General features: G+C 40.9%; 2 protein-coding genes across 2 annotated transcripts; both read left to right on the top strand.

Annotated features, from left to right (window-relative positions):
- Positions 1-1,011: 1,011 nt before the first annotated feature.
- LOC129457408 (zinc finger protein 239-like) lies at positions 1,012-8,370 on the top strand. The gene is made up of 4 exons (XM_055232368.1): positions 1,012-1,201; positions 1,495-1,645; positions 2,047-4,097; positions 6,413-8,370. Exons 1-3 carry the CDS (start codon positions 1,096-1,098, stop codon positions 2,747-2,749), a joined length of 960 nt encoding a protein of 319 aa, XP_055088343.1. The 5' UTR covers positions 1,012-1,095; the 3' UTR covers positions 2,750-4,097; positions 6,413-8,370.
- Positions 8,371-11,547: 3,177 nt separating this feature from the next.
- paplnb (papilin b, proteoglycan-like sulfated glycoprotein) lies at positions 11,548-22,720 on the top strand. The gene is made up of 13 exons (XM_033991408.2): positions 11,548-11,649; positions 12,828-12,909; positions 14,478-14,587; positions 15,228-15,288; positions 15,378-15,480; positions 16,205-16,335; positions 17,261-17,575; positions 18,435-18,611; positions 18,959-19,109; positions 19,377-19,457; positions 19,875-20,028; positions 20,815-20,893; positions 21,553-22,720. Exons 2-13 carry the CDS (start codon positions 12,853-12,855, stop codon positions 21,823-21,825), a joined length of 1,692 nt encoding a protein of 563 aa, XP_033847299.1. The 5' UTR covers positions 11,548-11,649; positions 12,828-12,852; the 3' UTR covers positions 21,826-22,720.
- The last annotated feature ends 146 nt before the right edge of the window (positions 22,721-22,866 follow it).

Raw genomic sequence — 22,866 nt, 5'->3', positions numbered from 1 at the left:
AAGGTAAGAGATTTTGTTTGGTTTTAGTTGATGCCTGGTCACGACATGTCGAGGCGTTCCCATATAAACATGCTTCAAGTCATGCCGTGGTTAAAGCACTCATAACTGAGATTGTGCCACGGTGGGGCATTCCTGAAAAAATATCAAGTGATAATGGGACGCATTTTGTGGCCAGGATAGTTGAGGAGGTGGGCCGATTTTTAGGTATTGATCTCCGCAAACACACTTCTTATCACCCTGAATCTGCGGGTATGGTAGAAAGGGAAAATGGCACATTGAAACGCAAACTTGCCAGTTTAGTCTAATCAAAGTGGCTGGAGGACGCCAGACAGACGAACAAGAGATACACCTTATATATAACAACAGATGGAATTACGAAGATTAGGTCAAAATGATCCATAATAATACAAATAAAGATTTATGCTAAAGTAAGCCATAACAATTATGACTAAAACTATATTTTTGTCATCTAAAACTAAAGCCAAAGAGGATTTTGGGGCAAACAACATGATGAGATTATTCTGGCTTTGTTCATCACCTGTGTCCACTCTGGTGCAGCGCGGGTCTGCAGCCTCGTCCAACAACATGAGGGAACAGTGGCATAACTTGGTAGAAAGCTAAAAAACAAAAGCTTCTCTAAAACAAAAAAACACTCTGTTCCACTTTGTGATGTCATGTGGTAATACAGGGAGTGCTCCACTGTGTTTTTAAACTCCACACATCTTCACTAGAATCATTTGGATAATCTCAGCCCAAATTCTACTGAACAGTGTAGCTGTTAACATGAAAATGACCACTACATGACATCATAAGGTGGAACAGAGCATTTTGAGTTTACAGGATGTAGACAGACTAATAATACAGGATTACTCAAACATATGTGAATGAAATAAAACACAACTCTGGGTATGTTTTTGATGAAGAAATAACATTATAATATGTCTTAAAGCTCAAAGAGTTTCCTCCTCTCCTCAGTGATGTTCATGTCTTGACAGTAGGGGGCAGCATTGCGCATTAGGTTGGGCATTAGCCACATACTTCCATGATTAGAATGAACACTGTGGTTAGCTCGGAGCTAAAGCTAAAAACAGTCAAATGTCTACAGTCCACACACAGAGAGCTTTGGTGAAACAGGAGAACCGGAGGAAACAGGCGCTCAGGGACTCGGCTCTGAGCCCGGGAGCCGTGCGCATCAGAGCGGGTGAGTTATGGCTCTGCTGCTGCGTGTCCCTCGTCTGTGCGTCTGTTTAGGCTTCAGGCTTGTGCTCCTGTATTTGTAGCCTAAACTCCTCGGTAAAAGCGTCCTCTGATGCATCTTCTCTGTGGGTTTAAATAAACTACTGTATTTTTCACAATAGCTTCTGAAAGTGGAAGTGCCATAAGATTAATGTGACAACTTTGTGGAGCCAGTCCCAAACAGATGATGATGATGACCTCTCCACAGTCCCTGTAGTCCACATTGTATTTCATGTATTTACCCATTGTTTCCTGCAGGTGTCCAGATGCCCTCCCTGAGTCCCAGTCTGAAAAAAGAAATCCCAGAGACTCCACAGATTAAAGAGGAGCCAAAGGAGTCAGAGGAGTCAGAGGAGCCAGAGGAGCCAGAGGAGCAGAGCGTCAAACAGGAGGAAGAGCCATTGCCAGTGTAAGAGTCAAATACTTTTAGACTTCCAGAATTACAAAAGCTATAGTATTATTGGCTCTCTGTGTTGGGCCCAAACATGGAACACAGAGTTGTAATACTAACAATAGCCATGCACTACTTAGTAAAATACAGTTGTCAACGAGAAAATGAACAAACGTCACCAGTTTTTAAGTACAAAAAAATACTATAAGGTCTCAAGTAATGTAGACCCAGTTGTGGATGAAAAATAAAATAAATGTTTAAATAAATAAATGATAAGTAATAAATAATAAATTAATATAACTGTTAAGGGGAAAATGCTTTTCTTAAATAGTCCAGGGTGAGAAGGGTCATCTGTGATCTGTGCACTTGAGGACTCATACAGGGCTGTGTTTATGATGAAGTGTGATTTTTATTTTCAGGTCTGTTGTGTGTGTGAAAACAGAAGAGCCCTCACAGGGAGAGGACATCAGCTCAGACACACATGTCCACTCAGAGACTGAAGGACACACGGCGCATTCTTCTGACACTGATGATGATGAAGACTGGAGAGCTCCATTCAGCTGTTCAGCTGCACAGATGGACACAGAGGCTGACGATAAACGAACTGGAAGGAAGAAACAGCAGTGCTCGTTTTGTGGGAAGAGATTTGGGACCAGACACCGTTTACAAAGACACATTAGAGTTCACACAGGAGAGAAACCTTACAGCTGTTCAGTCTGTGAGAAAGCATTTACCCAAAACAGTCATCTTGAACTACACATGAGAATTCATACAGGAGAAAAACCTTTCAGCTGTTCAGTCTGTAAGAAAGCGTTTACTGATCCTTCTGGTCTCAAATATCATCAGACAACACACACAGATGAGAAACCTTACAGCTGTTACCACTGTAAAAATACATATACGAGTAAACAGGGTTTACAGTTACACATTAGGATTCACACAGGAGAGAAACCATTCAGCTGTTCAGTCTGTGAGAAAACCTTTGCTCGAAAGAGTGTGATGGATAACCATAGAAGAACACACACTCGTGATAAAACATACAGCTGTTCCTTCTGCAGTAAAAAGTTTACAGTGAATTCTTATCTACAAAAACATATCAGAGGACAACATCACAAGACATAATAATAATGAATGAGTGGGTTGCAGATGTTTTAAAGGAACAGTGTGTAAGAGTTTGATTTTAAACTTCATAAACTTCCCTATATGACCGGAGCAGGAGCTGTGTTCACATTGCCGGCAGTAAGTCAGACCTGTTCCCGGTGCATGTTGGACTCAGGGCTGCCCTTTGTAACTGGTTCTGTTCAATGTTTTTATGAACAGAATTTGTTCCAGATGCCTCCTGGACACCTCCTGGAGAGACTATGGCTGGCCAGGAAACACCTCGGGATCCTCCTGGAAGAGCCGGAGGAGGTGCGTGTGGAGGGGGAGGTCTGGGCCTCCCTGCTCAAACTGCTGCCTTGGCGACCAGGCCCCAAATAAAGTGGAAGAAAATGGATGGATGGACAAAGCTCTTCCCTCTGCTTGTTTTTTCACAAATTGAATAGTCTGTATTTCTGATTAAATAGGCAGAAGTACGTTTCTTCAGTTTCGTTTTGTTTGTTTTGTTTGGGCGCTTTTTCATGGACAATGTTCCTTTCCCTGGAGAATGACCTGTGTGTGGCTGACCGGGGGAGACGTTTAAATACTGGTTGTACAAATTAATCCATGTAAATTCTATTTATTAACTTTAACTCATTCAGACCAAGTTTAACCTTAGATTCTTGTTAGAAAAAATGAAAACTTTGGAGAAGATGAGAAAGTCATACAGCTGCTAACACCACACATCACACTGTGTCTATGTTTAGATCCTGTCTCATCTTTTAAAGACATACATAACAATACCATGTAGCGCTCAAGGTAAAGTAAAGGGGTTATTTGTTTACAGATTAGGACAGATTAACGTGATTAATGCATCAGAAGCACTGTGTGCTAGTGGTTAGCCACTAGCTCCAATGAATCGAAAAAAGTTTTAAACACAGAAAACTCCTTTGTAGAAATATCCCATGATTTTCCCTCAGTGAATAACCACAGAATAGTTTCTGTCCACTACATGATCTTGATTTGTTTGTAAAAAGGCAGAACTCTCCATAAGCAGCGGAAGTATAGATTCACAGCATTGAGGGAAAACTGACGTCATTGTGAAAAAGGCCTGTTTGTTGAATGTTTTCCATTTCACACTGTAGGTCGACTTCTCTGTCCAATAAAGCCCATGGGCTGAAAAAAGAAATCATACAAAAGCTAAAACAAGTCATGTTTACATCAGCACAGACCTGTGTGTGGCTCATGGGGGAGAGGCCATGAATGACGTGGTCGTGGGAGATGTGAGTTTCGGGGGAGCCCTGTAGAGAAACACAGCGGAGCCAGGAGAGTCTTATCAGGCATCAGCATGTGCAGAGGTCCTCCCTGCACAGACCGGAGCACACTCACACAGGTACGACTCACATTTATACCATTATATCTCACCTGACTTTAGGTTACACTTTTAATCATCACAGGGTGAACACTAACTAGTTATTTAAATCTTTATTGATCATATAAGTTATATAAGACTGGATTAATGTTGTATCTTGTATAAGTTTATATGACTGTATTTTACAACTGGGTAACATTTTATAAAAATGACCTTAATAAAGAAAAGAAAAAGACGTAATGCATCATTTATTAAGAATGATTTAGGTTAAGAGCTACTTAATTAAGGATAGGGTTAAGTTGGGGTTAGGGTATTACTAAAGCCACAGTATGTAACTTTTTTGCCAAAAAAAACCTGTGCTTTTTCATTTTTATTTATTTATTTATTTTTTGCACTCAAAAACATAGAAAAGCATGGATCCCTGTGAGCGTGCTTGCATCTCCACAAACCTAACTCTTATTTGGCCTGGAGGGGGGCCTCCACCTGCTTGTTTCCATGGAAATGTTGGCTATAATTTTCCATAGTACGGCATAAAACATATCTATCTCCATGGAGAACAACTTATTTTCACCCATAATCTCTGATGTATTGCCATAATATTATTTTATTATCGAGATCATCTCGGTTTATAAAAGGTACAGTTTTAAATGCACAATATTTGTCCAGTTCTTCACAAAACAATGACAATGACAAAATTTTTAAAAAACAGACAAAACGGCTGCTATAGATGCGTCATCATGTGGCAACAGATGTGTATGAAAAGATATTCAATATTTTATTTTATAGATGTGCAGTACTGTACTGTGCAGTACTGTACTGTGCAGTACTGTACTGTGCAGTACTGTGTAGATGACTCTGAGTTTGTAAATCTTTGGCTCATGTCGAGCCGTGTGCAGTGAGCTGATAAGAGCAGGAGGAGACGTCTCAGTCTTATCTTCAGGATGGGGTGGCTCTTTAAATGTCTCCACACATGTGTTTTTTACTGTACATTGTGGAGATTTAAAGTATACAAGCTTTAAAGATAATATTACAGTATGATGGGGCAACGTTTAATATGTAAAATCAACTTCAGAGCTTTTAATTGTGTTCTAAGAGCAACAGTATTCTGATGTAGTGCCGCTGTCCACTTCACACACCCCACAGACTGTATATACTGTACAAATGAACAGAGTTAACCTGCTCGGCATCGCGTTCAAAACAGGAAGTGAGCCGCTCCATCGACTGCTCCTGTCAGGCTCGTCATCTTTTTTTGGTCTAAAAATGTTTGTATTAACCCGCTCTATCTGTCCATTATTCAAGATATGAACATTAACAACAGGGACAGTGGGAAGGGGCGTTACCTTCAACAGATTGGCTCTTTGGTTGCTATGATACTCACAATCTGAATTCCAAATATGGACTTGTATAGAGTGCAGGCATTATACCATTATACCATTATCACAGGGCACTGAACTGTGGGTTGAGTGAGATCATTTCAAGATATAATTCCACAGCAATAACAATGAATTCTATCTATATTTCAGTTGAAAACTGTAAAACTTTAGTGGAGCAAAACTTTAATGCATCATTTTGCATTTGGGGTCCTGTTTATTTTGGGGGTTCTGGCCTGAAAAGTTTGGCAAACCCTGGTGTAGATATCAGAGGTGGGCAGTACTCAGTTACATTTACTTGAGAAATGTTTACTATTTTTACTTTTCTTGCAGTACACTTTTACTGCTATTTGTGTAATATTTTTCTATTATTTGAGTAAATATTGTGGTTCCTCGTCCCACTGTGAGTCTAAAGTGACTTGGACTTTATGTCAAAAATATGAAATGATTTGAACATTTGTGTTTCTTGCAGCTCCTTCAGATATGATTTTATTTTGTCAAATTTTTGTGTCTGTTATTTTAAAAATACCAGATTTTTTACATGATTTAATATTTTGTCCTTTAGGTTACTCTTACTTGAGTAGTAGTTTTTGTAAATACTTTTTTACTCTTGAGTCATTTCTTGGATCAATGCTTTGTACTTCTACTTGACTAATATTATTTTGAAGTAACAGCTTCAAGTTTTAACCTTGATAAAATGGTAAATGGACACATTTTTATATAACGCTTTCCCACCTTCAAGACACACAAAGCAGTTTACATCACAGAACCCATTCACACACACATTCACACACACATTCACACACACATTCACACACACATTCACACTCACATTCACATTCACACACACATTCACACACACATTCACGCACACACCCACATACACATTCACACACACATTCACACACCAGAGCACACAGACACTGACTTATTATCTGACTAATTCCACTTCCTTATGCTTTGTAGAAAACTATGGACACAGAGAACCAGCCCGAAGGCGACAGCTGTGAGGTTGGAGCGGCTGGGTGGTCGATGGGGGCAGAAGGCGGGTTGGAGGTCACGACCGATCGCCTGGACGAGCTCATGAGGAGCATGGAGGTGCTCCTGTCTGATGTGGAGCAGCTGAGGGCCCACTGCAGCCACCAGGCCTCAGAGCTGATGGACGCCGCAGAGGAGCTGCGCCGGCAGCAGGGGGAGCTCAAAGACAGCTACACCGAGCTGGCCCGTGAGATGGAGAAGGTGATGGAGAGCGTGGACGACCTGTTTAGCACCAAGATCGGATTCGAGAGCAAGACACAGAAACAGTTTGAGAGCTCTGAGAAAGAATAGAATAAAAGACTGCCATTGTGGACAGTAATGGGGGAATCAGGATGGGCCTATATCAATCAAATTTAAAGACATTACACAAAGTGGACTCTTGTGAGCTTTAAGCCATGTCACCTCCTCAAAAACACACCTGGAGTCACGGGCGCCAATTTACATTTTTTTGTTCACACACGCTTTAACTGACCAGCACGTCCATGTACTTTTACTGTTTAATGCTAGAGTTTGTCACTGCGTTGTCTGTTCACACTTCCTCACATCCTCGTCTCACTTTCTGTGGTGTCCTCACTCTTCAGTTTTGGCTTGTGTGGCTATAGGCTCTTATGTTAATCTTTGTTTCTGATCCCTGGTGTGTACGGCCGAGGAGGTCACCATTATCACGTGAGGGGAAACACAGCTGCCCCAGTCCTGAGATTAGACCTGCAGCGACTGAAATGTCTGAGAGACGGAGGAGTGAGAGATATTACATTATATTGTAAACATGCACTTGCAAAAGTCGAGTAAATTCACATGGATGATCTGGCCCCTCAACATCCACAGGATCAGAACCTACGCCTGGAGTTTAGCTTCATTCACACATGTTTGAGTAACACTTTATTATTAGTCTGTCTACATCTCCAAAGCTCCAAATGCTCTCTTCCACCTTGTGATGTCATGTAGTGATAGTTTTCAAGTTAGTTATCTTTTTGCTTTTGTTCAATAGAGATTGGAAATTCCAGGGCCAAGATCATTCAAATTCTCCAATTCTGTTTGTGAGGAGAACATGGCCTAGACGCAGGATTATTGTGTATAACATGTGTGAATGGAACAAAACACAACTCCAGGTCTGTTTTTGATGAGGAAACAAGATTATAATAGACATCAGAAAATAGTGTAATATAGGCCCTTTAAACTAGCTTTTTTGAGCTTTTAGACATGTAACAATTTTGTCCCTGCATCAAATACTTTTCTGGAATTGTATTTTGCTTCTTGTTTCATTAATCACTTAATTCAAAGTCATCTTCTCTGAACACTTAAACATGTTCTGTCTGCACTGTTGTGTCACAGGTAAAACTTGTGCTTCTGACTTCTTCTGACAGCAGAGGGCGCTCCATATGCCTAAATGCCTCATTGGAAACAAAAGTGAAGTTTAAAAAGTGTATTTTCCAAATGTAGATATAATTTTAAGTTAGAAAATGTGACATACTTGTCCCTAAGTGACCATACATCTGTACCTAATTTGTTCTGATCACTTCAGTGCTCAGATTGTCTGCTGCAGTCAGCTTTGCCACTGTTTCCTTTGTCACTGTGTCTGAGATGCAGTGCCTTTTGTCTATCATTTTCATGTTGAATAAAGGAAAAGGTCATGTGTACAGAGTAGTTTAACATAATACAATAATCAATGTAGTTTAATGTAGGACCTTTCATGGATTTAAATGGATTTTGTGCAATGCTCCTGTTTAAAGCTATAGTTTATAAAGCTATAGTTTATAAAGCTATAGTTTAAAGCTATATTCTGCTGTTTATATATAGAAGTCTGACAAAAGTCATCTGTTTTGTTCTTGCATTCGCTGTGATTGTATTGGGACAATATAAGTCTGGATAAAGCACTTTATGAATCTACCTCCTGCTCATTTATTAACATGAATATGGACTGGGGCTCCATCTGAACTGGTTAAATAAGCCTCCTCATCAGTGAGGTCATCGTCAGCCATGACAAGGACCGTCCCAAGCTCCTTTAAACAGAGGAGCCATAGACTGTATGAAGACGTAGACTGAGTGTGACGTCACCCACAGTGTTCAGCTCAGGTCAAATGAAGCTCATCGAGGTTAGAGCAGTTATAGGGGTAAAGGCCCCTTCTCACCCACACCGCTGGTTGGTTTAGCAGAGAGCGAGCGCTTAACAACACTGTCAGTTAAATCATATCTGTTTAACGGGCACAATAGCAAAATAAAAACACCAGGATCATGTAGAGCCGGTTTAATACAAACATTTTAAGACCAAAATGACGAGCCTGACAGCAGCAGTTACAGAGAGAGAGAGGCAACAGTTTTTCATTGGAAAGCAAATTGGAGCCAGAGTCCATAAAGCTGGAAGAGCTCCCATGATCATGTCCTATTTGAAATGTGGTGGCTAGCGGCTTAGCTATGTCTTACAGGTTATGGAAACCTTGGGAGCTTCCTAACCAGCAGTAAGGCGCTATGAGGCATTCCACAATACAGTAATTTATTTAATGAAATCTTCAGCATAAATAAAGAAAATTTTATATGTAACTGCTTTTGCTGACTGCCACATCAGCGCCTGCTTTGTGTTATTATAGTGTGTCAAATGCAGCTTTGGCATTTCTTACCTTCATTTTTGCATTCGTAGAAAGAAACAAAACTTAAAGCAGCACTGTGTAACTTTGTGGAGGTGGAACATCACTTGCATGATTCTACAGAAATAGTCCAAACCACACAGGGCTGTGACTGTGCTTGTTGTAGTGTGGTTTTTGGGTGCAGCAGTTGTTCCAGTCGCTGGTCAGAAGGATTTAAATCCACTCAAGCAGTGAGAGCTCCTTCTTCTCATCGCTCCTCACACCTCCTGATCCTTAATGTTGACCTCAGGGTGCAGCCCTCAGAGGTCAAAGAGGCCTGATGTGGTACAGACTATATATAGCCACAGCTTGAATACAGGCTCTTGTCCACTTGTCCTTTTGTGAAGCTTTAGTGCCTCCTAGTGGTGGTCTTGAAATTTGGAATCCTTGATTTAGACTTCTCCAATACTATTTAAACAATGGGGGTGGGGTCAGGTGAGGGAGAGTGTCCAGGTGAGGGGGAAGAAGAGGGTCCAGGGGAGGGCTGCTAAACTGGGCAGTAGCTGGAAGACTAAAGGGGAGAGTGAGGGGGTTCTGCACATATGAGGAACAGTCTGATTGGTCTCAGGGCAGACATCTATATTATGTCATATAGTACTCGAAATTGCAGTGGCCACAAAGCTGCAAACTCACCTAGTTTGCACTAAATTTGCCAAAAAAGACCAGGAATAGTAGACAATGCCATTAAAATGAATTACAACAGTCCTAAAGTGCTGTGCGCCGCGTGTCAACACCACATTCACTGCTCTATCATCACCTCTGCTCCTGCCCTCCCACAGCCTCCCTCACTCCTATGTTTAGCATTGCCTATATTTTGGCTCTCATCCAGCTGTGGAATGTCCCCACCCGCAGCGTCCCTGTCCTGTGTCCTCCCGTCCCGTCTCCTCCTGTCCGTCTCCTCCTGTCCCGTCTCCTCCTGTCCCGTCTCCTCCTGTCTCGTCTCCTCCCGTCCCATCTCCTCCTGTCCTGTGTCCTCCCGTCCCGTCTCCTCCTGTTCTGTCTCCTCCTGTCCCATCTCCCCCTGTCCCGTCTCCTCCTATCCTGTCTCCTCCTGTCCCCTCTCCTCTTGTCTCCTCCCATCCCATCTCCTCCTGTTCCATACAGTATGTGTCCTCTGTGGTGTCCTTGCTCTAAATTGGGTCCAAATAGCGGCCTGTCCTGTGTCTGTGTTTAGTGGTCATGGAGGTGGGGCAGTGGTGCGCACAGGAGTGAAGATGCACACAGATACAGCTTATTTAGTCACATCTAATCTGGGCTCCATTTTTTAAACCCAGAATAGATGTGTCAGGGTCTGTAGTTTACTGTACACATTTCAGAAAGTGCACATGTTTGTTGTTGTTAGTTTTACAGTGATGGCAAAACTCCTTCAACTATGAACTCATCACAGTGAATAATTAGGAGGCTCAGAATACATAAGGTATAAGTGAGGAATAACTTTGGACCACTGTAAACTATTTAAATGAACTAGTTCTGCCAGACTGATACGTGGAGCAGTCATATCAGTCTGGCATCAATAGCACAGCTCTGGTTGAAAATACAAACATTATTATTAAGTTATTATGTAAAAAAGGTCCAATACTTATTTTCCCAAGGAGACCAAGATTCATGGTTTGATTGTAATTATCATAGAAAACAACACAATTATGTCATGAGTAAACAGTACATTCTGATGCAAAGTGTAATACCACAGGTGCCTCTTCAATAACCCCATAAATAACAGAAACAGAAGCATGATTTAAAGGCAATTAAAGCCACAAGAATGTATGTGTTCTTTAAAGCCACAGTGTGTAACTTTTTAGCTAAACGTTTAGCTTTTTATTGCACTTAAACATGCTTTCTTACTGTGAGTGGGACTCTTATATGGTCTAGAGGAGGGCCTCCTGTAGAAAGGTACATACTGTACCTTTAATATTGCCTGTTTTTGGAGTGTTGCTTAAGCTTCTTGCCTTGCCACCTACCTAATCTATTCATGAATAATGCTAAAATGCCAATGTGAGGCCAAACTAGAACCTAAAACTTAAGTGTAAGCTGCCATGAGCCTTGAACCTTGAGCCTTGAGCCTGGAGCCTGGAGCCTGGAGCCTGGAGCCTGGAGCCTGGAGCCTGGAGCCTGGAGCCTGGAGCCTGGAGCCTGGAGCCTGGAGCCTGGAGCCTGGAACCTTTAGCCTGGTGGATTGAGCCTTGAGCCTTGAACCTTAAGCCTTGACTGTGGAGCCTGGAGCTTGGAGCCTGGAGCGTGTTGTAACTGTTTTGGCTGATGGAAACATTTTGTGTGTTCTTTCCTCTCCCTTCACAGACCATTCATTTTTTATGTCGCTGCGAAACAAACACCAAGGTACCAATTAGGACATAAAAGTACAGTTACTTACAGTTACACCCGGGGGCGCCAACCTCAAGTATCCCTCCTGCGACTCCTCTGGTAGTGTGGGCATGTGGTGATGGGGAGGAGAGAGAGGGGGAGCACATTTAAAAGTATTTCAGAAGTACAGTTCTGTGCCTCCTGAACTCTGAGCAGGAGGAGTTGGTGAACGGAGAAGTTTTCAAGGTAAGAATACTACAACTACTTTTACGGCAACATATTTTTGATTCAAATTTTAAGTTGCAATACTCTTACTTGTGTACATCTTTGTGTACTAGTTTACATTTTTCAAAGTTAAAAAATTCTATGATTCTATCTATTCTATCTATAATTCTATTCTACACAAAACTGACTCTTGTGAGCTTTTAGCTGTTACAATGTTGCTACCTCCTCAAAAACACACCTGGAGTTGGGTTTTGTTTCATTCACATGTTTGAGTGATCCTGAATTATTAGTCTGTCTACATCTCCCAAGCTCAAAATGCTCTGTTCCACCTTGTGATGTCATGTCTTGTAGTTTTCAAGTTAACAGCTCCTTTTAGCTTTAGTTCAGTAGAGATCGGCAATTCCAGGGCTGAAATCATCCAAATGATTCTAGTGAAGGTGTATGGAGTTGAAAAAAAAATCCTGTATTATCACAAGGTGGAACAGAGTGTTTTCTATTTCAGAGAAGAACTCAGTCTAAATATACAGGGTTTGTGTGTTTAACATGTGTGAATGAAACAAAACACAACTCCAGGTTTGTGTGTGATGAGAAAACAACATTATAACTAAAAATAATTAGAATTGGTGTTTTTCTACAGTATCTACTTCTAGATTCCAGACTATAATTTGTTTTTGTAAATTTGATTATGTTAACACAAAACGTGTATTAACATTTTAACCACTGGATACTGGATTAATAATGCGGACATGTCTACATACTAGCACCATTGTTGTCAACTAGTAACCTGTTTGGAGCTGTTTTGGTTCCACCGCATAACCTTTGAGATATTATTATTGTTTAGCCTGGAATATTCCACAGTAAAGCATTACACATGTCTATCTCCTTGGAGACAAACATCTGTGGAGAGGCAAGCTGCTCACAGTAAAAATGCATGTTTTTCGAGGTATTTTTGAGCAATAGCCACCACCAATTGAATAAATGCAAGATAGACACTATGTGAATATTCAGGCAAAGCCATCTCCATAGAAACAAGCAGATGGTGATCCCTCCACCAGAAATGTTACATCGTTCAACTTTAAAATGAAATATCTTAAATATACATAATTCATATACATTTGGAGTGGAGTTTTTGTACATTTAATTAGTACAACAATACATAAATGTTTGAAATGTGTTGAAATTGTTGTTTCCCGTGGCAGGTACCGGTCTGAATTTGAGGACAACATGGGCGTCTTTCTGCTTGTTGCCGTTCTTCAGCTTCTGCTCATCCCTGCTTTATCTGTAAGCCTCATTTTAAAGTTCCTGTATCACACAAAACTGGCTCTTGTGAGATTTTAGCCATGTTATAATGTCGTTAACATATGTGAAGTTGTGTTTCGTTTCGTTCACACATGTTTGAGGAATCCTTAATTGTTAGGCTGTCTTCACACCCAAAGCTCAAAATGCTCTGTTCCACCTTGTGATGTCATCCTGTGGTGGTTTCAAGATTAACCTAAATATGTACAATTTGTGTGTTAAATTTGTGTGATTTGTGTGAATGAAACAAAACACAACTCCAGGTCTGTTTGTGATGAGGAAACATTGAAACATCAAAAATAGTGCGATACAGGCCCTTTAACCATGTGAGCGAGAACAACATGTCCAAAATCTGTTAAAACGGAAAACCCGAAATGATTGTTGTGACACAGAGTTATGTAATCATGTGGACAGCAGGGTTTGTGGCTGTACGCTGAATTCTATTTCAGAGAGGAGGAGGCTGTGGTGGCTGTGGTTGTGTGGAGCAGTGAGAAGATGGGAACGCTGTGTGCTCATGCAGCCTCTCTGTAGGACTCATCTGATTTACACACTGTTTGTACAGTATTCTATAAATATGAAGCTGTAATACTGACGTAATCTGACAGGGAAATCTACAAATGCTACGGTAGCTAAGTGGTTGACCAGTCTGGCCATAGATACAAACTATCTTGGTGGGCATGCACTCTCTATGATAAATTCTGTTTCAAATAACCCCTTTTCTGCAATGGGCCCTGGATAAACAAGTACCCTTACGGCTCATTTACGCTCTACGTTCCAGACGCAGTGCTTTTGTCCATGCTCTGTGTTGTTTTGTCCGTAATTTGGCCTGTTGTCTAGAGTTTGTCGATGCTTAACAATGGAGCACTTCATGAGCTGAGGACAGTAGTGAACACAGCTCAACAGTGGAGGTAAATCTTTTTTGAAAGTCACTACAAGTCTGGTGGTTGTTTAATAGAACACAGACATTAGAAACATTTGGCAGTATATGTACGAAAATGGAGCACAAAATTAGCTTGTTCTGTCCCACATGCCTGTCTCAAATGACCTAATTCAGAAAGCAAAAATCCATGAATATTATTTGAGTGCATCCAACAAAGCACTAAAAGCAAAATAAATAAATACATAAATAAATAAATAAACTGAAAATACACCCAAAATATTGTTACTAGTGTAAACACTATGGGTCCTCTTTTTTTGAGGGAGTGACTGCAGCCCTATACTCCAACCAGAGCCCTGAGGTCAAAGGTCAGCTGAGTCTTTTCTGTGGCAGCGCCCAGACTATGGAACAGCCTGTCTGCCTCTCAGATCCCCTCAGTCTTTCACACAGTTTAAGACTGGACTGAAAACCCACCTCTTTTCCCTGGCATTTAACACTAGATAGACAGCATACACAGGTGTTTTATGGGTCTTTTCCTATGTATCATGTTGTCTGTTTATTAATTTTTCTTTGCTTTTATGTGAATTACTTTGGGCAGCTGAAGTTGTTTTAAATGTGCTGTATAAATAAACAGTCTAATCTCTGAAGGTACATCTCTATGTGTCTGTTCATCCAGCTGACTCAGCCTGTTCACGACTACTGGGGCGAGTTCGGACCATATGGACCCTGCAGCCGGACCTGTGGCACCGGAGTCTCCATGAGGACCAGGAAATGCATCACTTCCAGGTAAGACGGCACCTGCTATTGTGTAGTGTTACTGTGTCCTAGGCAAGACACTACCCACCTAGACTATATAAGTGTGGTTATGAGAAGGTAAAACACATATTCTTCCAGATGAACTTTTTTGAGCTTTTAAACATGTTATAACATTATTCTCTTGTCAAAAAGATAGTTGTATTTAGATATATGAATACTGGTTAGTAAGTCCGCTCTTTTAGGAGAAGTAAGAGAATGCCATTTTGAATTTACCACGATTGTAACATCACGAAAAGTCTAGAGGTCTCAGCTGTTTTTATGTCCATACATCTTCTCCAGCATTTCAGTTGTCAAATTGCAATCATTACAACTGCATGCTTCTGTTAGCATGTCAGAAAAGATTGCTAACCCTAGTAGTTGTTTGTTTTTTCAATAATAACTCCCCCTGCTTGACATGAGATGTCAAAGATACTCAAGAGCGTTAATATCATTAAGGATACAAACAATGCATAATATTTGTCCTTTAACAACCCTGAAGAATGTGCAATAGAGCGATAAAGATGAAATAAAACAAAAAATGTTCTTGAGTTTATGGCCAGTTCACACAGAGGAGAGGCTGGACATCACTTTAGATTAGAGGCTTTGTTTTACTGCACAATGTTTTTTTTAGAACGGATGGAGGACACAACTGCGTGGGATCCTCCAAGTCGTACCGCATCTGCAACACACGAGTAAAAACTAACTTTACTTTTTCTCTAACCAGCTCACTTACAGCTATGTCTATTAGCATGATGTTATAAAGTAATGACTGTATTTACAGGAATGTCCCGCTGGCTCCAGGGACTTCCGCGAGGAGCAGTGTTCTCAGTTTGACCGTTCGGACTTCCAGGGCAAATACCACTCATGGGTGCCCTACTATGGAGGTAACACTGATGCAACAAGCTGTTGTTGCCTTTACATATCCTGTAGTCTGGACAAAAATGTCTATATATGGATATGGGCCTAGATATGAAATAGTATTGATTCTCAAACAAAAATATAAAACTTAACCACAAAAAATAAAACTTGATAATCAACTTAAATTTTTTAGTTTATCTGTGCATAGCTTGTATTTAATTGTGTGATCAGTTCAAACTGGGTGGAGATAATGCTGTACTTAGACACGTATTGTGAGGGTTACTTCAGTACTTCAGCAGTATTATTGTAAAGAAAGATGCATCTTGAGTACTTGAGTAAAATTTTTAGCCACCCACCTTTGATACCAGGCCTGAACTCGGGCTAAACTAGCTATGACTACCCCATTGCTAGAGTATTTCTGAAGAAGGACAACAAGGACTAAACCAAAGAAGGACAAACGTAAACAAAATTCACTCTATGAACTTACAAACAATGTTCCAGACATATTCCTCACTTTCCTAACGTGTTCCTATCTTTCTAATTATTCACCATGATGAGTTTATAAGCTCAACTTTCAGAGGCCAGTGTGGAGTTTTCCTGTCTTAGTACAACGACTAGCATGTTAACAGCCAACTTATTTTTTGCGAGGCATAAAAATACTGTATATTTTGATACAGTCGTGCCTGCACCACAGTTTGAGAAGCACTGCTCTACACAATGGTACATAAGTTGTTTTCTTTCATTGTGCAGCTCCTAACCCGTGTGAGCTGAACTGTGTGCCCAGAGGAGAGAGCTTCTCCTACAGACACAGGCCTGCAGTGGTGGATGGGACCAAGTGTTATAGGGGACGCAATGACATTTGTATAGATGGAGTCTGCAGGGTGAGTCACTGCTACATTACACATCTACAGTATAGTGTTGTCACGATAATAAAAGGTAGGTTCCATAGTGGTCCATGGGTGTATACTAGTCTGTGTGTCTTATTCTTGTTCTGATACAGTTCAAGATTGTGCTATGGCTATTCAGGCTCATTTCTATCCTGTGAATGTGACTTTTTTAGTATTGATACCTGCTCAAATGATTATCTAGTTTTGATATTAGCATCAATTAGTATCTGATTTTTGATACTTTTGACAACCCAACAACAGTATTAGTCTGGGACAGCAAAGTACTGTGTTTATCTTGGTGAAGCTACATTTTGTTCTGAATGATATGAGAAGCGGCTTGGATGAGCAGTGAAACGTCTTCACTCCTACAACATTTGGTCCAGTTGACAGATTTTATATTTTTCTTTACAATGATTAGACATGCAAATAATGCCAAAAAAAAATCTTTTCTTCTGCATTACTTCCTCAAACCTTTCTGTCATCACCGTCTGATGACAGAAATGTACACCACATGATCACTTCTGACCGGCGTGGCTAGATCGAGGCTAGGCTAAATCGCACAAAGCTAACTTTTAGGAGCATTGAAGATTTATAACTTCGAATAAGTTCATAAAATAGAAAAGAATGCCAACAAAATCCAACCTTTATGAAAGCTGTGGATGCCCTGTCAGCCGCACACAGGCAGTTTGATTTCACATGAATGCATTGCGCTAATTCTGTCTGGGCTGGAGCTATGAGCTGCAGTATCTATGGAGTGACTACTAATCGATCTCACACAAAGACAGAGGGGGAGTGTCTTATCAAGTTCTTATTATAGAGCTATAGATAAATCTTTATATAGCCTCCTCTACGAACAGTCTTGCTTGCTCTCTACTCCCCCTGCAGCTCACCTCTTGTCACTACCCCCTCTCTGCCTTAGACCTACAGCCGTGGGGAGATCATGGGCCTGGATGAGGATAACACAGTACACTCCTCAGCTCCGGTGGTGGTTGCCCCTCACCCCAGAGAGACCTACACCTACGTCTATGAAGTGGGCACGTATGGTGCATGTTCTGCCACCTGTAACGGGGGCATGCAGTACCGCACGGTGGAGTGCTGGATCCAGGACCCACAGCACCCCCGAATGGTGGAGGAGACTTACTGCATTACTCAGAGGTTACAGAGACCAGCGAGCCAAAAGGCCTGCAACATGCACCCATGTGCGGCCGAGTACAGCGTCTCCAGCTTCAGTGCGGTGAGTAAATGTTTATATAGTTTATATTTTGCGTTTAAGGTGCTTAACCTGATTTTCACTGCCCTAAAAATAAGAAAAAAAAAATTTCATTAAGGGGGTATTACGTTTCTAACTGCTAACACATAACATATTTAAATCACCAATCATCAAGTTACCTTTTATTGCTTTGAAAAATCTATATTCACCAAAAACAACATATTAACAAGTTTAATAAATTTCACTTATTACCTCAAGTTGCTCTCCGCACTAAGTCATTCCCCCTTCAGAGCACTACATATCTGTCTGAAGGGAGGAGCTAACTGCAATGAAACTACCACACCTATTTTTGTGCAGTTTCTGTTTTTTAACTAGGTCTGTTGAGTCGTATTTTACATAATCGTTCTGGGCCCTTATAAGTGCTCTCACACCTTGTTTTGATTTAGGTCTGAGGATGGAGTTATAAATAGGAGATAAATTATGTCCATGCCCCCCAAGTCCTGTTCAAAGAAGGATTGTATTTCCCAAAAAAAATTGCCTCTATAACTAGGATCTGTTCCTCATAGATGCTAATAGCTGTGAGAGCACCCAGTAGGGGCCTGAAAGATTATGCAAGAAATGACTAGTGTATGTCAATGGACCTAACCAACAAATAGAAACTGTAAACAAATAGGTATGTTAGCTTCAGTGCAGGTGGCTCCTTCCTTCAGACAGATGTAACACAGACAGATATATGTAGATATATGAAGAAGCCACTTGGGTAGGCGGCGAAACGTTTGTCCAGTTGACTGAATTCAATTATCTTTTTCTATGGAACTTTTGTTACCTGAACGACTGAGGGATTACACAGACAAGTCCTAAACTAGTATAGTCTGTATTCCAGTGCTCCGTAACCTGCGGGGAGGGGCAGCAGACCCGGGAGGTGCACTGTGTGGGCCTGTCAGGAGAGCGCCTGTCAGAACACGCCTGCAGCAACCTGCCCCGACCAGAATCTGTGCGCACGTGCCGCCGACCCTCCTGCCACACCCACATCACCTGGCACGTTACCGACTACGGATTGGTGAGTTCCCCAATGTATTCAGACGGTTTTGTGATCTCAAGAAGGGCACGGACTCAAGTAGAGCTGCAAAATCAATATTAATCCAAGTGAAATTGCAGTTTTGGATGTAATTAGCAAACCGCAAAGCTGAAGGACAATGATTTCCTATGCAAACAACAACAAAATGGCTTGTCTCAAATATATGGGAAATATCAGGTACAGAGGGTTTAGGAATTACACTTTCATGAAAAGGTTACTTAAGCAAAAGTCCAGTTCTTTATACAGTACATGGTAACTACCTAGAACAGAACACATTGTACAAAACTACTTACTGGTAGAAATCCCTTTATATTTGTGTGTGTGTTCAGTGTACACGCAGCTGTGGAGGAGGAGTGAGGGAGAGGAGGGTGGGTTGCTTCGACACCGACCTCAACCCATACCCAGAGGCCCAATGTGGAGCTGAGAGCAGACCCCAGACTGTGGAGTCCTGTAACAGCCAGCCCTGCCCTGACTCCCAGAGTATGGACACACAGCAAAAAATACCATATATACACTGTGAACAACAACTTCTACCACAACAACCACACTTACCAGGGGCTTTGAGAGTCGCTCCATGGAAAAAAAAACAAAAAAAAACATGGACATGCATTTGATTTTGAATGATACACTGACTATACACAACAGGCTACTGCTACTACCACTACTACCACACCTATATTACTATACTACTACGTATTACTACTATCACCATTGAAACCTGAACATTTGTTTGTCTTGTGTCTACAGGAGTCCCAAGTGTCCAAGACCCTAGGACACATGAAACCACCATGCGAGGATTTGTCCCCCATGTCCCCGAGGACCCCACAGGTATGTACATACTAACCACTGAAGTAAATTTAGTTATTCCAACATTAACATCTAAAACACGTCTGCGTATTTCGGGCTCCATCATAAATCATTTGAATTAAAGGGCAGTATGTAAGTTTTTAGGTGGAGAAGGTGAAACTTGCAGTTCTATAAGGAGGTGTTGTTATTTTGGCAACGATCGGATGAAACATAAATACTGCACAGTGAAATGTACAAGTGAAAAACAACTAGTTCATTTGTTTGTTACGCACGTTTGCAGACTTTACATTTGAACCGTATGAAAACTCTATCAAGTACATTTTCCGACTGCTAAATAAAGCATTTTAAAATCAGCAGTACAAACATGCTAAACATACATGCTAAGTGTATTTCCAGTCTGACCACCATGACCATGTCTGTCTGTGTTTGCATGTTCAGCGTCTAGGCCACATGTAAACAGTCCCGATACCTATCCTCCTATGGTGGTCCCACGCTGTGCCCAGACCTACTATGGCTGCTGTCCCGACGGCGTCACCCCCGCCTCAGGGCCCAGGTATGGGGGCTGCTACCATGAAGACTGCGTGAGATCTAGGTAAGCAGGGCCAACCCGGGTGTTGTCATGATACTAAAATTTCAAGCTCGATTTTGACACTAAAGAACACGCTAATACTGATTTTGATACCACAATTTGAAATACACTACCACTTATAACCTATAACCTATAACCACTATCACCACTACTACCAGTGCTGCTACTACTACTATCACTCCCATTCTACCACCGCTACTACAGCAACAACTACTACTACCACTGCTGCCACCACCACTATTAGGCTACTAATACTATCACACCTCACTATAACAACAATTTTGATCCCTGCTCAAATGAGTAGGCCTATCTAGTTTTAATACTAGTACAATCGATTAGTATCTGATTTCAGATACTAAAAGTAGAAAGAGCATTATTGATACTTTGCAGTTGATGTAATCAACATTCCCTGAGATGATGACGCTAACTGAAGGTACTGGTCTGTTTGGAGCTCTGTTATGCAATTAAGACTTGAATCCAAGCTTTGATTTAACACAATCTGACCATAAAGAACTGAACCTTACAAAGATTAACTGATTTGTGCTAACACGTCCCGTCTTTTTTGTTGGTGCTGGTGTTTAGGCAGTGATGATTTAGATTAGAGAGAGTTCTTTTAGGTTTAGGTTTTAAATATGAGGCTCACAGTCTGCATCCTGTTTTGTAGTAACATCTTAACCTGTGCCTCTTGTGACATTGTGTGCGCACAGGTGTTTATATACCCAAACTCTGTTGCTTATTAAAAAGCTTCTGTAGCAGAGTCAGAGCAGAAAAAATGTTTCTCTGTTACAGATATGGATGCTGTCTGGACGGAGTGACCCCAGCCCAAGGGTTTGGAAGAGTGGGCTGCCCTGAGTACCAGACAACTGCGGTATGAATCATAGGGGACAGTTCCATCATGGTTGTCTTTATATATCAAATATTATGTTATTGTTATCTATATAAGCTTTACTACTTACATATGGGTGAAAACTAACTGATTACAACTACTTGCATTGCTATAACCTAGTAGATTTTTTTTGGGTAAGTGGCCATGTAACTGTACTTTGACTTAAAGAGGGTCTCTCCCAGGCACTGGTTGAACCCTCGTTAGCTGTGACATTCTGGCCAATGCTCAGCCCACAAGAAGCCTTTTTCACAAATATACAAAAGCATGATACAAAACAATATACTACAATTTCACAAACCTGATGTGATGAAATAGTTTCTTTAGCAGGATGCATGCTGATTGTGTTGTGATAGCACTCTGAAGGGGAGCAAAAGGTCAAAAACTAAAATGAAACTAAGTAAACATTGTTTAATACATTGTTTTTGGTGAATACAATATTTTGAAAACAATAAAAGGTAACATGATCTAAATATGTTATGTGTTAGCAATTAATACCCCCATAGGAGTGTGATACCCCCTCTTTAAGTATACATTTTCAGTGCTCTTTCAGTGATCTCAAGTCTTCATATAGAAATGGTTACAAAAATGGTCCAAAGTACAAAAACATTGAATAATCAGCCACATCTCTGTGCTCTTTCCAGGTTTCACCCCCACCACACCCTGCAGCGCCCTCTGCAACTGACGTGTGCTCCCTGCCTCGAGATGAAGGGCCCTGCGACACGTGGAAAATTCGTTTCTACTACAACTCAGCCACGGGCAAATGTACCGAGTTCTGGTACGGCAACTGCCAGGGCAACGGTAACAACTTCTTGACCCAGGATGCGTGCCAGAGACAGTGTGGACACCTGAGGAGGGACGCCCCAGCTGCCCGAAGAGGCTCTCCCCGGGTCACAGCAGTGCAGGCGCGGGCATAAAACATCACTGTGAAAACTACATCACGCACAAGCAGTGATGGGAGGAATAGTTTGAAAAGTATTTAGTTACAGAATACTGAATACCTGAATTAAACTGTATTTTGTACTGTATATGGTCCAAACAGAGTACTGTACTCTGAATACTCAGAATACTTTTATGTTGAGTTGTATTTGAATTAAAGTGTAAAACTGCAACAGGTTAAATCTGCTTTATGTTTATCTCACAATTTGTTATGAATATTACCAAATGAAAAGTAACTGTACCAGAATACAGCTACTCCAAATGGGTATTCTGAATAACGATGTATTTTTAATACCTGATAAGTAGCCTGTTCATTTACCTCCCAACACTATGTACAAGTCTGTATGCCAGTAGAAACATTTACTGAAAAGTGTATTGATACTTTACAGCTAATGTCATCAACATTCCCTGGGGAAGTGAAGCTAACTAGAGACACTGCTCTGTTTGAAGTTCTGTTGCTCAAGTTACACTTTAATCTGAGCTTTGATTTAACACAATCTGATCAGACAGAACTGACTTTAATTAGAACTGCTGTCACATGCTAGCTACCATTAATCAACTGTTTTTCAGTTATTTGTTTTCTCATTTTTTGTTGAAAATCACATTGATCACAGGCTCATGAAAATGTGTTGTTTAAATCCATTTTGTATTTTTTGTTGTAGTAACTGCTGTATCTTCTGCCATAGACATAGGACACATGCAGTCCCCCCTGTGTGATGTCACTGCAAAGTATCATTATGAGCCAGTTGAACCATTTACTGAAAATGTATAGATCTATCAAATCTGGGTATGTCTTAGCTAACAGTATTACTTTGGGAATAATTAATTATAGTCTATTGTGATGGTGTAAATTACCAAGAGTCATAATTAAATGTACACAAAATATTAGTGCTAAATAAATGAATACAATATTACATAAAGTTTTGTCTGTGTGAGCTTGTCCTGTATGCTAAACTGTATGCATCTATCTTAAAAGCGTCTTGCAGGTATTGTTTTTAGACATATTTTGATTGCTTCAC

Source organism: Periophthalmus magnuspinnatus, chromosome 24, assembly GCF_009829125.3.
Source record: "Periophthalmus magnuspinnatus isolate fPerMag1 chromosome 24, fPerMag1.2.pri, whole genome shotgun sequence".
NCBI classification, from domain to species: domain Eukaryota; kingdom Metazoa; phylum Chordata; class Actinopteri; order Gobiiformes; family Gobiidae; genus Periophthalmus; species Periophthalmus magnuspinnatus.
Note: the sequence above shows the minus strand (reverse complement) of the source record. Positions and strands in the feature narration are given on the sequence as shown.

Excerpts from the sequence above, each read along its gene's own strand:
- LOC129457408 (XM_055232368.1), top strand. The coding sequence starts at position 1,096 with ATGTCTACAGTCCACACACAGAGAGCTTTGGTGAAACAGGAGAACCGG. Across the intron at positions 1,202-1,494 it reads AGCCGTGCGCATCAGAGCGG|GTGTCCAGATGCCCTCCCTG; the intron begins GTGAGTTATGGC and ends TGTTTCCTGCAG. Across the intron at positions 1,646-2,046 it reads GAGGAAGAGCCATTGCCAGT|GTCTGTTGTGTGTGTGAAAA; the intron begins GTAAGAGTCAAA and ends TTTTATTTTCAG.
- paplnb (XM_033991408.2), top strand. The coding sequence starts at position 12,853 with ATGGGCGTCTTTCTGCTTGTTGCCGTTCTTCAGCTTCTGCTCATCCCT. Across the intron at positions 16,336-17,260 it reads GTATAGATGGAGTCTGCAGG|ACCTACAGCCGTGGGGAGAT; the intron begins GTGAGTCACTGC and ends TCTCTGCCTTAG. Across the intron at positions 19,458-19,874 it reads TGTCCCCGAGGACCCCACAG|CGTCTAGGCCACATGTAAAC; the intron begins GTATGTACATAC and ends TTGCATGTTCAG.